Raw genomic sequence first — 14,453 nt, 5'->3', positions numbered from 1 at the left:
CACCCCCGTTTCTGAACCAGTCACAATTGCCAGAATGACAGGGCTTGTGCCAGCCAGGGGCAGAACATTGGGGCTCAAGCCTCACGAATGACAGCCCCAGTGAGACCACATGAAATGTAGATACCAGACAGATAAATGCAACGTGCCCACCATGCCTTACGTGGTGTACCATTCACCCCAGTAGGAGCCAAAGGAAATGAAGAGGGGAGTCGGTGGTGTAGACAGAGCAGTTAACAGTCCTTCGCCGAAGGGTGGGAAATAGGTGACATGCGTCATCCAAGAGAGTCCCTGTGCGAAAGACAAGGCCCTGAGAGAACACAGGGCGTGCTCAAAGCCACTAGCTGCACAACTGCAATTAACCTCACCTCTTTAAATGTTTTATAGTGATGCAATTATTTTCATGTTTATCTTTTGTTTAGGCAACCTGTCCTGGTTTTCCACGTTAGTGCTAATGGAAGGCTTCCTTTCAAAAATATCTTTAAGTAGAAACAAAGTAAGCCAGTTGAAATAAAACTAATAAGCAAATAATGAGACAGACTTAAGTAGCTGTGGACAAATCCGTGCACGTACCATGCCAATGGCTGAAGTGTGACAAACATTAGCTTAGTGTATAAACAGAACTCCCTTCCCCCAAGGAACAGTAAAAGCCAATAACTGTGCGATTGCTCGTCTGCATGGTATCTCTGGCAAACTAAATATTATGTCCCTCATTGTGTGAATGGCAAAGCTTTAGCCCAGGTCACCAAGGGGATCTGTAATAAGATCCCTCAGCCTCTGGCCAGCCATGCCTATTCCCTAGACACACATGTGTCTCATAGCAAAAGGGAGAAGCACCGTTGGAGGACACTGGTCCACTGTGCTGCTCCGTGTCAGAGACAGCCACCCAACGGCAGGGCTCATAGGAAAACCATTCATCCCAGAGCTGGCCAGGCTGATTGTCTCGGAGAACAAAGGGGCCGTTCTCTGTGGCCACCCCAGGCCAGCGGGCTCCAAGGAGTACCAGCCATCTCTCTAGGGCCAGCGTGTCCCCAGCTGATTTCCGCATGTACCCACGTGTAAAGGGGCAGCTGATCCCACATTTGGATATCTGCTTTGTCTGCCAGTTAGCTGCCAACTTGCGCCTATTGTGATCCACTCACCTGTTCAATTGTCTTCTGCAGGCCAAAGCCAGAGAGCACCAGCCCTTTGATGTGGATCGAGATGTCAAAAAGCTGAACAAAGCCTGCAAAGGAAAGGGTAGGAAAGATATTTTGTTTGCTCATTTACTTTTGAAGTTGATTAAATTTGATCGCATGTCCAACTTTCCCGTGATCTCAGGAAAAGGACTTCCCAGTTAACTCGTGTTTTCCAGGGTAACGCAGGCGGGTCACTTCCAAGGGTCTCTTTATAAAAGATTCCAAAGCTATAATCAGATCCTACTGCTTTTCAGGATTTGACATGATAGTTAGAAATTAGACAGTATGACATTTAATTTGACCTGGAGGTGGAAGAGGCTTCATGAGAGGTATAGTTCGTGGAAACCTAATGTCATCTAAACCCCTCTGAGCCCTTTAATGGGAGGTGGTGGGAGGCAGGTCTGATGACAGCTGGATTCAGGATCTGGGAACTGCACCTATAAGGAGATCACATGAACATAAAATTGTAGACAAGGTCAAGAATCAAGTGTCAAAACTGGAGAAGTTCTTTATATCTAGGCCTAAGGGTAAAGGCATGGCCAAGGATAGGAGACTAAGCAACAGATCAAGCCAAGAGTAAGGTAACTCCAGTAACCAGGTGGGATGAGGGAGAAGGCATCTAGGAATGAGGTCACAGAGACTCTGGGACCCAAGGAGATCACTAGTGAAATAGGGTTCTCATCCCAGGAGCCTGGGTTCTAGTACATTCACATCTGTGTGTAACCATCATTACTAGTTCCAAAACATTCTCATCTCCACCTAAAAAAAACTCCACATCTATTAGCAGCCACTCCTAAGTCCCCTTTCTTTTCAGGCTCAGGTCATCGCTGACCCACTTCGGTGTCTATGGATTTGCCTAGTCTGGACATTTCATGTAAATGGAATCATAGAATATATGACTTCTTGTGTCTGGTTTCTTTCACTTGGCATAATGTTTTGTGAGAACAAGTACTAGATTTTTTACTCAGAAGTAAATTAGTGCAGATTTGCTTTTCTAGGAACGGGTATTATGGTAGTATTAATATGGTCATAAATCCTTTGTGTGACTTCAGAGGAAAAAATACTGGGTCCACGGTGGCAGTTCTAGGAAGTCATATTTTGGCCAATATACGGAACCATCTAAATATAGAATAGTCTGCTTAGCCCCAAGAAATGTGGGAGAAGTCCCGAGGGGGTTGGGGTTGGAGAAGATGTGGACGGGAAGTGGCAGAAGGGATTTCTACATAGTAAGTCTCCTTAAAGAAATCACAGAGAGATGGGGGGGCATACTGGAAATGAAGGATGACAACTAGGCCATTTGGTTTGGGGGCATCAGAGGAAAGCTTGGTGCAGGGTCGTTGCCCCTTGCTTATATCTAGACCTGGCTGATCTTGTGTTTGAATGACAACTGTCAGAGATGTGTTTGCCTGGGAGGGTCAGTACGTTTCCAGTTCTGAGTTCTCCAGAGGGGCTCAGCCAGGCTCACAGTTGCCTCCCTGCTGCCTCCTGAGTTAGGTCCTAACACCTGGATGTGGGTTAGAGCCAAGAGTGAAAGTGGGCGTGGGAACGATGACTCTGAGGTTAAAGATAAACTCCCACATTCTCAGCCCACCACGAGTTTAGTTCAGTAAGCACCGGTGGGACACCTACTGAATAGCAAAGTCCTGCAGTGTTCCCTCCCCCCTTTTAGATATGGCCACAAGGTGAGACCACTCTCGTGCTGGTCACTGTTGTAGGCCACCTTCTCTGTGCCAAGTGCCACTGGGTACTGCATGCACCTCATCTTGCATAACCCTCCCAATAGCCCTGTAAAGGTGTAATGTAATGATGTTACAGACGAGAATGCTGAGGCTGGAGGTTAAAGATGTTGCCCAAGGCCAAGGAGTTATGACATGAGTGTGGGGGATCAGAAACTGGGGTGATCAGAAACTGGGGTGACCCTGAGAAGCTGTTATTTGGTTGAAGGTCTAGCATTCCATCCTCCACCAAGAAGTGCAAGCCAAAGCAAAATCGTATCATTGGCAACATTTGTCAGCAAGACTCCGCACCCATCTCCTTGATGTACCGTCTCTGCCTGGCCTGGATTCAAATGTCCAAGGCCATGTGTTCACCAACAACAAAGCGAGCTGCATGGTTCATTTGAAAATTTTGAGACATCAAAGTTTAAAAGAAAAAAATGCAGGTGAAATCAATTTGAATATATACTTTAGTTAACTTGATACTATACCAAAAATCTCATTTCAACAATCCACATAAAAATTATTAGTGAAATATTTGACATCCCTTCGGTTTTCACATGTCTCCAAAACACGATACGTGTTCTACATTCACAGAACATTGCAGCTCTAGCCACACTCCAAGTCCTCAACAGCCACATGCGCACAGTGCATTGAGCAGGGTGGGGCTAGGGGCCCCGTGCATCCAAAAGATGACGTGCACTTTCTACCCACTCACCCGTCCACGCTATCCAAAATAATAAGAATTCTACCTCACAAAATAATACTGGATTTTTCCAAACAGCAACATAAAACTTAGAGATTTCCTTCTTGTTTCTTTGATGTCTCTCCTTTCCTTTCCAAAGTGGTAGTTGGTCTGGATCTTGGTTAACTGCTCCTCACGCCCCAACAGCCCTCTACCCTCCCACCAACACCGATGTCTGATGCTCGTGTGAGGCCTTCCTCTGGGCCTCCCTGCTGTCCCCGTCCCAGCAGGGCCCTTCTGAAGCGCATGCCTCAGCCGGGGAAGGGTTGTACAGACGCCATCACCCGATATCCCTCTGAAATGGAAGAGGATGTTAGTCATCCTCCGTCACAGGAAATGCAGAACAGCCTTCTCAGAGGCCGTCCAATCCCCAGCTTCTCAAACCTTCACGTGCATCTGAGCCATTGTCAATATGCAGGTTCTGACTGGGGGGTTCTGAGTGGTTTCTGAGATGGTCTGTTTCCAGTAAGTTCTTCACAGGGAGATTCTGAGGATAAAGCAGGCAGCAGAGGGCCCCCAGCACCTCACTGGCCCTCACTACATGCTCATCTTCTCCTTTTGAACAATATGCTCAGCTCCGAAATGCACACAAAGCCAGATCGGATGAGTATGAGCAGTGAATAAGCCCACCCCTGACTGGTCTTTATTCTCTATTGCTGAGAGTGTACCAGGTTGAATGGCTCACCCCCACCCCAAATATATATATGTGTGCGTGTGTGTGTGTGTGTGTGTGTGTGTATCCCTGCAGAACCTGCACCATGGCCTTATTTGGAAAAAGGGTTCTTTCCGATGTAATTAAGGATTTTGAGATGAGATCACCCTGGATTACCTGGGCGGGCCCTAGACCCTTTGATAAATGTCCTACAAAGAGGCAGAAGAGAAGACACACAAGAAGAAGGTCATGGGAAGACAGGCACAGATTGTGTTGTTGGTGGACATCAGGCCCTGCCACAGGATCACCAGGGGAGCATTCCAAAGACCCATGCACAGCAGATGGTATGTGGCAAGACGGTTTATTTGTGTAGAAGGCTGCCCCTGGGTTTCCAATTTCCCATCTTTCTCCATCCCACCACAGAAAAGTCCAACCGTGGCTTCAGCAAGGCCAAAGCAAAGGCAGTGTCCAGAGTTTCTGCTTCGTACTAAAGCTTAGTCCTTCAGAGTCCATACTATGTGTTGCAGGCCTGGTAGCTGCCAGACCCACATCGTAGCGTACCCCCACACAAGTGCATAGGTGAGTGAGGATTCCAGAGAGAGAGAGCTCTCCTTTCTCCCTCTGAGATTTTATTAGCTTGGGTTTGGGAAGTACCTGGTGCTTTTTCAAAAGAACCAACCAACTTCCCAAGCTTTCATGGGTTTTTTGATGGGTCCACTCCCCAGCCAATCCACTGTTTTCCAGGCTAGACTGACAGGCTTCTATGGTCAAACACCTCCCCCTGTGCCATTTGACCTCTATTGTGCACATGCCCACCTCCCCCAGTCCAGGCCTCCTCTCCTGACCCCCAAATCTGGTACGAGGGTGGGAAGGGGAGGAGCATTAATCCCCTTGGCAGAGCAAGGCTATGATCCCCTGGGGTGTGGAGCTGAAGGTTCCTGGTGAAACACACAGGCTCATGCTCCCCAGGTTATTAAGCTCAATATCTAATTCCATTTGTTCTCCTTCCTTTATTAATAACTAGTTAACTGCCCATGGCAACAATTGAAGTGATACAGACACAAACCAAGGACCAGTAAGGATTGTCAGCAGCCTCCAGAGCTTCTGGAGGGAGTATGGTCCTGCCACCACCAGGATTTCTGACTGCCAGCCTCCAGAACTGTGAGGGACTGAATGGCTGTTGTTTTAAGTCCCAGAGTGTGTGGGAGTTAATTCAGCCTCAGGAACCTCATGCAGTGAGCAAGTGGAAAACAATGACCCATCCAGGAAGGCAAAATTCTCCTCCACTCATTACTCCATCTATCTTCCCTGCATCTCCATTTCCAAAGGAGAAACTGCAGGACTGGAAAGCCCAGTGATGCTAACAGGAGAGACTGGCCCTCAGGCACTAAAGATGGGGCTGAAGCCCCCAGGTTCAACAAGGAAGGCTGTGGTGGGCATTTGGTGTCTGCAGAAAGCTGAGCCCCTGCCCCTGGTTCACTGCTGGGATCACTCCTCCGGCATGTGGGCCCCTGGTGTGAAGTGGAGGGCACTTCAAACCCAGGGACCTTCATCCAGCTGAACCTCAGCTTGGTATCTTCCCAGGAAATTGCTGGGAAAGCAAAAGCCAGGAGGCCCCCCAGGCCCCTCGAGGCTGACGATCACCCTGTCCTGACCTCTGCTGTGTAACTACTCCACACTGTCTGATGCACAGTCAGGGCTGAGGTTCCTTCGTGTGTCATGTTTTAAAAAGTCTTTCCCAGAACCACTGGGGACTGGCCCTGGTGCCTCAAATCATTGTGAGTGTTTACAGGAAATTGTTGGGCAGCCCAGACTGCTTATCTGACACGCAGATTGTGAAATGTAAGATGAGGTCACCGCTCAGTAAATCGCTTCCTGGTCGGGTAGTGGGAATCGCTCCCAGGATGAACCTGAGACCCAGCCTAAGGGGACATTAGAAAAATCTAGTCACTTCCATGCCCCCCCACACCTCCAGGCTGTTGCTGAGCCGCCCCAGGTCTGCCACACTCTCCGGTCTCTCTTTTTAAAGCATTCCAGGAAGGAATGTCTAAAAGACATTACTTTTACATTTGAACTCGATTTTCCTGAACCCTTCAGATATGGGTTGACTATGGCGTCAGAAGAGAGGGTTTCCTATTGGTCCGTGCTACACCCAGCCCACCTGAGTAGCACATGCAGCTCACACCCATGCAGAGACCAGGTTGGATCACAAAGCAGTGCAACCTTCCCCATTCATTCATTCATTTATACATGCATGCACTTGAACATTCATCCATTCAGCAAGTCATCTGATAAATACTGAGCGCCTTCTCTGGGAATGTAGCAGTGAGCAGAACCCCCTGCTCCCATGGCCCCTGCAGTGTGGCATGGCAGAGACAGGACAGAGAGGGAGAGCGGGCCACGTGAGCCAGTAAGCGGAGTGCCAAAGGAGGAGGAGGAGTGACCATGTCTCAGGGTCAAAGGTAAAGATGTTCCAGGTAGAGGGAACAGCCCATGCAGCGACTCAGAGGCAAGAAGGAAAGTGTTCTAGCTCTGACGAATGTGGCTCAGTGGATTGGGCATCGTGCAGCCAACAGAAAGGGAGCCAGTTAGATTCCCAGGCAGGGCACATGGCTGGGTTGCAGGCCAGGTCCCCAACTTGGGGCGTGCAAGAGGCAACCAATGGATGTTCTGATGGATGTCTCTCTTCCCTCCTTCCCCTCTCTCCAACAATAAATAAATAACTTAAAAAAAGAAAGTGTCTGGGAGCTACAAGTGATTTATAGCATTGATGGAATGGAGGCCTGGAAGTGGGTAAGTGGGGCGGGATAACAATGAGAGGCGAGTAGGAACTGATCCAAAAGGCTTCATATGCCCCACTACATAGGTGAGACCTTATTCTGGATTTAAAGGGGCCTCTTATGAATGGCTTGATGCAGAGGAGTGAGCAGCCTGTTCTGCTCATCCAAAAGGTCATTCTGGGGACAGTGAACACAGATCGGAAAGTGTGAGAGTAAGGTGGGACACCCACGTGGAGATCATCCGTTCGCTGAGCAATGTAACAGAGGTGAAGATGGAGACAAAGGGGTGGACCTGAGAGGTGAAGTAGCGAGGTCTTGGTGGTAACTAACTGGATGTGGGGTGAGGGAAGAGAGGGAGCCAGGGATGGGCCCAATTCCTGCTTGCCGCGATACGGGGAATGGGCCACCTGGGAGGCAGGAATGCTCCTTCCATGGATGACAACAGCAAGGGTCCAAGCCTGAGACACAGGGGCCCTGGACCTGGGCAAGACCTGGGCACATGGAAAGAAAGGGGCAGATTCAAAGGATTTTTACAAGAAAAGGAAATCCCTTTTGAGGTGAGATTTCTGGCACTCAGAAGTTAAAACAAAATAATGTCACGGAGGAAGTAACTGGATACACATGACGTAGGTGACACTGCAGGAGGAAATAAGAGGAACATAAATAACAGTGTTGGAACCAAACCAGAAAGAGGCAGGCAATTAACCCCAACTATTTTTACAAGTGAGCTCATCCTAAAATGTTCTGTGTCCTGGCTGAAATCAAACAGCTGAATCTTTCCAGAAATGTAAAGGTGGAGCTAATCCCTACAACTAAGTGAACAGTCCGTTACCACGGTCAATTTAGATCATTCTCACCACCTCGGAAAGAAACTTCCCACTCTTTAGCTCGCAGTCCCCTACTCTGCCCACCTCAGCCACAAGCCTACGTGCTATCTCTACAGATCTTCCTATTCTGGACTTTCATACGGATGGAAGCTTGTACCATGCAGTCTCCTATGACTGGCTTCCTTCACTGAGCATGTTTTCAAGGTTTACTCACATTGTAGCAGGTACTAGTACTTCATCCCTTTTTCTGGTCAAATAATATTCCACCATATCAGTATACCGCATTTTGTTTATCCATTTGTCCACTGATGAGCATCCAGGTTGTTCCCACCTTTGGGCTATCATGAATGATGCTGCAATGGACATTCAAGCACACGTTTTGTGGGGACATTTTTTCATTTCTCCTGAGTATATACCTAGGGTTGGAATGAAGCAATAGGCCATACTTCTTCCTCTCACCACCTCGATGGCTGGCAGTGTAAGGCTTCCATGGGTATTTCTCCAGTGAGTGAAACAAATGCAGTTCTCCACCAGACATTAAAGCGAAAGGGTCTGCTGAGATCCCCCCGCGGTCTCTGATGGCCATGCTGCTTCCTCAGACTTGACAAAAATAAATCTCCGTCTTGCTTCTTGTTCACTCTTGCTTTGTTTCTTTCTCCTGCCCTTTAGGGACCGATGAAGCGACCATCATTGATGTCTTGTCAAGTAGGACATCAAATGAGAGGCAACAAATAAAGCAAAAGTACAAGAAAACGTATGGCAAGGTGATTCTAAAGGTCCTCACGTTCATGCACACAGCCTTGGCCTTGACAGTCTCTGCTTCTTTCATGTGGCCCAGGGACTGGGGAAGAGCTGTACAGCCTTTTGCGTTAACCCGAAAAGAAAAACTGAAATAACTATGGGAAACCTTGACTTTAGAAACTGAAACTGCCTTGGTAACTCAATAGGCTATAAAATCAGTATTCTTTAACTTATGTTTTAAATTGGCTTCATTTTTATATTCATCCCTCTGCTCTCTTGGACTAATTCCACACGTTAACTGACAGGCTAGTGATTTGAAAATCAGTTTTCACAAGTGGGTCATTATATAAGAATTCTTCATTTCTTTCAGCTGTCTTCAAGAATGATACACCCTTCATAAGTGAGGGTTACAGGAAACTAAAAAAAAACCCTCTATTTTATTTCATTAAGCATTACCTTATTACTTTACTTTTCCCTTCATTTTTTGTTGATGTTATGTATACAAATCTTTATACACCAGGCTTTGTTTTGTTATTACTATATAATGAACACAATTTAACCTTTTCTTAATATCACTAGAATGATCAGAATGCAATATGAATGTTAATTATTAGAATGTATTCTGACCCATGTCTATGAAGGCCTGACAGCTTCAACCGCTCCGTGTGTAAACGGACGTAGAGGCTGAGACGGAGTTTCTTCCTTGGACATTGGGCAGGCAGCGCTCCCTTCAGGCCTCGGAATCCCCACGTAGGGAATGAGTGATGATTTACCTCCCTTCGCAAGTCGCCGGCGGAATCCAGCAGGATCAAGCCAGCACAGACAGGCAAGGGGACCTCTGCTGAGTCCGAATGTTTCCGTTTCACATAGAGGAAGAGTGGAGCTCATCCGTTTACATGGCTCGTGCAAAATCGCACACAGGAAAGGAAAGGAACGAGGGCTCTGGAACGCCAGGACCCGTGCTCCCTCTTGGAGAACCCACAGCCCTGAGACGAGCTATTTACACCCCGCGTGGGCCAGAGGGCTGTGCGTCTGTGCTCTTTCTGCTTCTCCCTTCGCCATCAGGCTTGACAGCATCATTCCCCGAGGACCCTGAGGGAAATAAGTGAGTCCTCAGTGCCGCTGTGTGTAATGCATCGGGATGACCTCGACCCTCCATCGTGCCAGCATCGCTGAACCAACTGTGGCAGCCCCTGTTTGCGCTGTGGGGATACGGACAGTCAGACGCGGACAGTCAGACGCGGGCTCCTTCCATTGCGCTGTGAAACAGGAGCCAGTGGGTTCGAAGTGCGGGCCTCAGGGCCCTGTTAAAGATAAAGCTGGCGCAAAACTTCGCAGTGCCCGCACCTGCCAATCGCACGCTCGCTTTCCAGTTCTCCTAGTTCCAGACAGCTGAGCCTGCCAGACAGGTGATCTGGAGTCACGACAGCATGAAGTTAGAAGACATCAGAGACAAAGAGGTCAAAGTCCCCAGGCCGACTGAGCTCCAGAGAGAATGCCCGTCCCCAGGTGACACAGCTGGTTCGCAGAAAATCCAGGATTAGAGCCGAAGTATCCTGAGCCGGCTTCTATGTGCAAACAGAATGTAAACACACAGAATTTGTTTTCATGCCTGTGGCTTGTAAGAGTAGGCAGCTGGATTTCTTTTTTCTGCAATTTTATATAGAGTGGGACCCCCTTAGCCACAGAAGACAGGTTCTAAGACCTTCGAGAATACCCAAACCAGTGGACAGTAGTGAACCTTAATAATAGTGTATTATTTTTCCTTTGCATACACATTTGTGCCCATGGCAGGGTCTTATCAACCCTGAGGCCATGCATTGGGGACAGCCGACACCTGCCCCACTCCTCCCAAACCATTCCCAGTCAGGGCTTTCAATGTCTTCCTACAGGACCTGGAGGAGGTGCTCAAGAGTGAGCTGAGTGGGAATTTCAGGAAGGCCTCCTTGGCCCTTCTGGACCGCCCCAGCGAGTACGATGCCCGGCAGCTGCAGAAGGCCATGAAGGGTCTGGGCACGGATGAGGCGGTGCTCATCGAGATCCTGTGCACGAGAACCAATCAGGTCAGTCCCAGCCAAGCCCTCAGACCCCGCCCCAACGGAGCTCCATACACCCCTTAGAGCAACTAGGGCAGCCAGGAGAAACTACAGCCGGCATTCCTCCCAGGGGGTGAGCAAGTGTCTGGGCAGAAATGTGTCCACTTTGGCCTATACGGGGCAGAAGCCTCTTCCAATCCTCCGGATGTCAATCTTGGGGTTACTGCCACTGACTTGACATAATAGATCCTTCCAGAAGAGCTGTGCCAATGCAGCTTTTTGTTTTTCTAAGTGGATGCAGTTTTATATGCAGCAGACAAGATTCCACCGTGATAAGCCACCCAATCATGTGTGGGTAGCCCCTCATCCATGGCTCTCCTCTAGCATGGAGTACCAGAAAGGCTGTAAAGAGGCAGGGAGGTGGGTGATGCAGGGGGACCCTGTGGCTGCCGGCACCTCTCTGGAGGTTTCTGGGTCCTTCCGTCTGCAGACCTCTCCCCTGGTCCCTGGGCACAGGCCACATTTCAGTCACTAAAAAGAGCATGCATTTGCTAAGGCCCCAGTGGAAGCCCACCCGTCTTTGGTTCCAGAAAGCACAAGGGCCAAGGAATTCATCAAGAATAAAGAGAATCTACGAATCATTATCTGAGGACCCCTCCCTTTTCCACAACCACCTATCACAGTAGAATGCCGGAGGCCCAGCCAGGAAAATGCCAGGAAAGCCCAACACACTTGAGGCCTCCAGGTAGGAAACCAAGCAGAGGCTGGAGCAGGAAGCAGCAGTGCGTGGCCACTGAAACGCTAGTGAAGCCTTTCGTGCGGACGACCCTGGGCTGGCTGCTTCTGCCCAGCCTGTGCTATCCAACCGCATTTCCAGAAACACCGCTAGGCTCCAAGCTGTATCTATCCACCACCTCCCGGAGCTTGCCTGTACTTCTTCACCCCCGACAAGACAGTAAAACCCTCCATCTCTGGGAGGTGCCATTTAGGATTGTGCCTTAGAGGAGGGTTAGCGATGGGCAGTGGCATCTGTTCGGTCCACTAGTCGCACAACTTTCCCTACTCAATGTCCCACCTTTCCTGGAAGCACCGCAGTCCCCGAGAAGAAGCGTCCAAGATCAGGGCGGTCAGCAGCCTGCCCTGGCATGAAGGTTCATTTAATCATGATTTTTTAAATCCTACTTGACCTTACGCTGTTTCACTGCGGTTTCTTTCAGACCCTGGTCTCAAATAGCAAGCAAAGCCCTGTATTTCCAATCAAGTAGACCTGACATAGAAAGAGGAAAAGCAGAGAGAGCACAGGCCCAGGTTCAGGAGAAAAGGGAAGGAGCTGCTTAGACACAGGTGGTTACCCAGTGCTCCCCCCCACCTCCCCTCCCACCCACCAAAGCACAGGACCTGGGCTTCTCACTTCTATTGCCCACCCCACCTTCTCCCACGCTGCATGCTGATTTTCATTCTTAAAAGCCTGCAGGTAATACTGCGGGGAAACGCCTGCTGGAACACACCGCTGGTTCCAATGTAAACCGAGGCAGCTCCTGAGGAGTGGACCGCCTGGCACACTTGTCATTGAAATACAAAGTGATTGTTACCAGGACATGCATTCAACAAATTGTTTACTGAATCAAGCCTTGTTTGAAGTAGAGAAAAATTAGAAGCAACTTAAGTGCCCATCAATTGGAGGCTGGCTAAACAAACTGTGCTTTATAGTAGGATGGAGCCTTTTGTATCCAATTTAAAAAACACTAGGTAATTAACTATGTATAAGCATAGCTGGATCTCTGAGATGTACTATGGAGTGAAAAAATAAGTCAAAGCCCAATGTGTTCAGTATTCCTCTTTTTAAACACATACACAGAACCATTGCATGTATTTTCAGTAGCACATACATGGGTACAAATACAAAGAGAGGTATTTGCAAGGATATGCACTGAACTAACACTGGCCACCCGGTAGGGGTTGGCAGTAAGAGGTGGCGAGGAGGTCACGAAAGGGGGTGTTAGCGGTCACATCTGCATCTGTAACAAAGGATAAGTCCACACGCCTCACCCGCGTGGTTTGAGATGTTCGCACAGAAGGGGCCCCTCACAACTCTAGGGGCCCAGTCCAAGCCTGCGCCCCAACCCATGGGATGGCCCTCTTTGGAAGTGTCAGTGTCCAGAGACAGGCCCCCGATGCCTCCCTTTGTGCGTCTCTCTATATCTTATTGATTAACCCACCTTGGCCTGTGGATTTTATTACCTTTTCTAGGAAATCATCGCCATTAAAGAGGCCTACGAAAGGTGTAAGTAACCTTTTGTTCTGACTTCAGATAAAGAAAGTCCCTTTCAAAATGCCTCTGCGAGACTAAACCCTCTGCTTTCTCCCCTCCTTGTCTCTCCTTCGAAAGTATTTGATCGGAGCCTGGAATCAGATGTCAAAGACAATACAAGCGGAAACCTAAAAAAAATTCTGGTGTCCCTGCTGCAGGTAAGAGGGAAGAGGTCTCATGAGCTTTGTGACCCTGGGGACAGTCCTCAGCAGCATGGTGCCATGATGAGATAGGCCGTGGCCATGGCAAACATTTACTTTCCTGACTGAAAACGTTACCCAGGGAGCACCAACCCAGGCTCCGTCAAATCAGCCATTGTGAAATCACTCAGTTGGGATTTCTCCCACAATAATAACCTGTCCAGTCATGTGCAGTTCACAATCCCTTTTTGTTAATGAGTTACCTCCTTGGGCATCCCCGCCTCATTTTGCCAAGGAGGAAACGCCAGCCTGGGGAGGATGGGTAACCTGCCCGGGTTTGCACATGGTAAGACACAGCCCGGGAGCCAGATCCAGAACCAGACCCTCTGACCCCAGGCAGGGCCCTTTTCCCTGACACAACTCCGCGATCACTTCCAGGATTCACCCCAAGTCTCAGCCTGTAAGAACCACTGCAGGGAGCTTGGCCAGGAAAGTGGGGCTTTCACAATCAGCCCTGCAAGGACACAGCTCCTGGGCCTCCGGCCTCACGGCATCTGTGCTTCTCGCTAGCACATCCATCTTATTAGCTTTGCGCATTTCTTCTGTGCCTTGCCTCTCGGTGTGAATGGACTGACAGCAGAGAACACAGGGCAGCCTTCAATGTAGCTGAAGTGTATGGGTTCTCCCGCTGTACAACAAATTGCCGCAAACTTAGCAACTCAAAACAACACGGATCTATGATCGCACAGTTTCTATCAGCCAGGAGTCGGTCACAGGTTGGCTGAGTCCTTTGCTTGGGGTCTTACCAGGCTGGAATCAAGTCGTCAGTCAGGGCCACCATTTCATCTGAGGACCTGGGTCCTCTTCCAAGCTCACTGGTGATTGGCAGGTTTTAGTTCCTTGTGGCTGCCAGGACGGCTGTCCCTGTTTTCTCCCTAGCTGTCAACCAGAGACCCCTATCAACTCGTGGAAACTATCCGCAGTCCCTGCCATGTGCCCCATAGACAGTTCAAAGTATAAGTTGATTTCTTCCAGGCCAGCAGGAGCTCATCTCTCTGACGTCTTCCATCTCTGACCAGTAAGAACATGACTGGGTCAGACCCTCCAGGATAACCTCACCTGCCTGGGTCAGACCCTCCAGGATAACCTCACCTGCCTGGGTCAGACCCTCCAGGATAACCTCACCTGCCTGGGTCAGACCCTCCAGGATAACCTCACCTGCCTGGGTCAGACCCTCCAGGATAACCTCACCTGCCTGGGTCAGACCCTCCAGGATAACTTCACCTGTCTAGGTCAGACCCCCCAGGATAATATCCATTTCCGTGAAGTCA

The 14,453-nt window shown here is 49.1% G+C and overlaps 1 protein-coding gene across 1 annotated transcript in view; it reads left to right on the top strand.

The window, feature by feature from the left end:
* ANXA13 (annexin A13) overlaps nucleotides 1–14,453 on the top strand; it is a 47,156-nt gene that overhangs the window by 20,771 nt on the left and 11,932 nt on the right. Inside the window, exons 3-7 of the mRNA XM_037048739.1 lie at nucleotides 1,161–1,236; nucleotides 8,564–8,658; nucleotides 10,528–10,698; nucleotides 12,922–12,955; nucleotides 13,061–13,140. Coding sequence (XP_036904634.1) covers nucleotides 1,161–1,236; nucleotides 8,564–8,658; nucleotides 10,528–10,698; nucleotides 12,922–12,955; nucleotides 13,061–13,140 — 456 coding nt within the window. The remainder of the gene's footprint in view (nucleotides 1–1,160; nucleotides 1,237–8,563; nucleotides 8,659–10,527; nucleotides 10,699–12,921; nucleotides 12,956–13,060; nucleotides 13,141–14,453) is intronic.

Source organism: Sturnira hondurensis, unplaced genomic scaffold, assembly GCF_014824575.4.
Source record: "Sturnira hondurensis isolate 20B ecotype Veracruz unplaced genomic scaffold, ASM1482457v3 Scaffold0006413, whole genome shotgun sequence".
NCBI classification, from domain to species: domain Eukaryota; kingdom Metazoa; phylum Chordata; class Mammalia; order Chiroptera; family Phyllostomidae; genus Sturnira; species Sturnira hondurensis.
The sequence above is the reverse complement of the archived record's forward strand: the minus strand, read 5'-3'. Positions and strand labels throughout refer to the sequence as shown.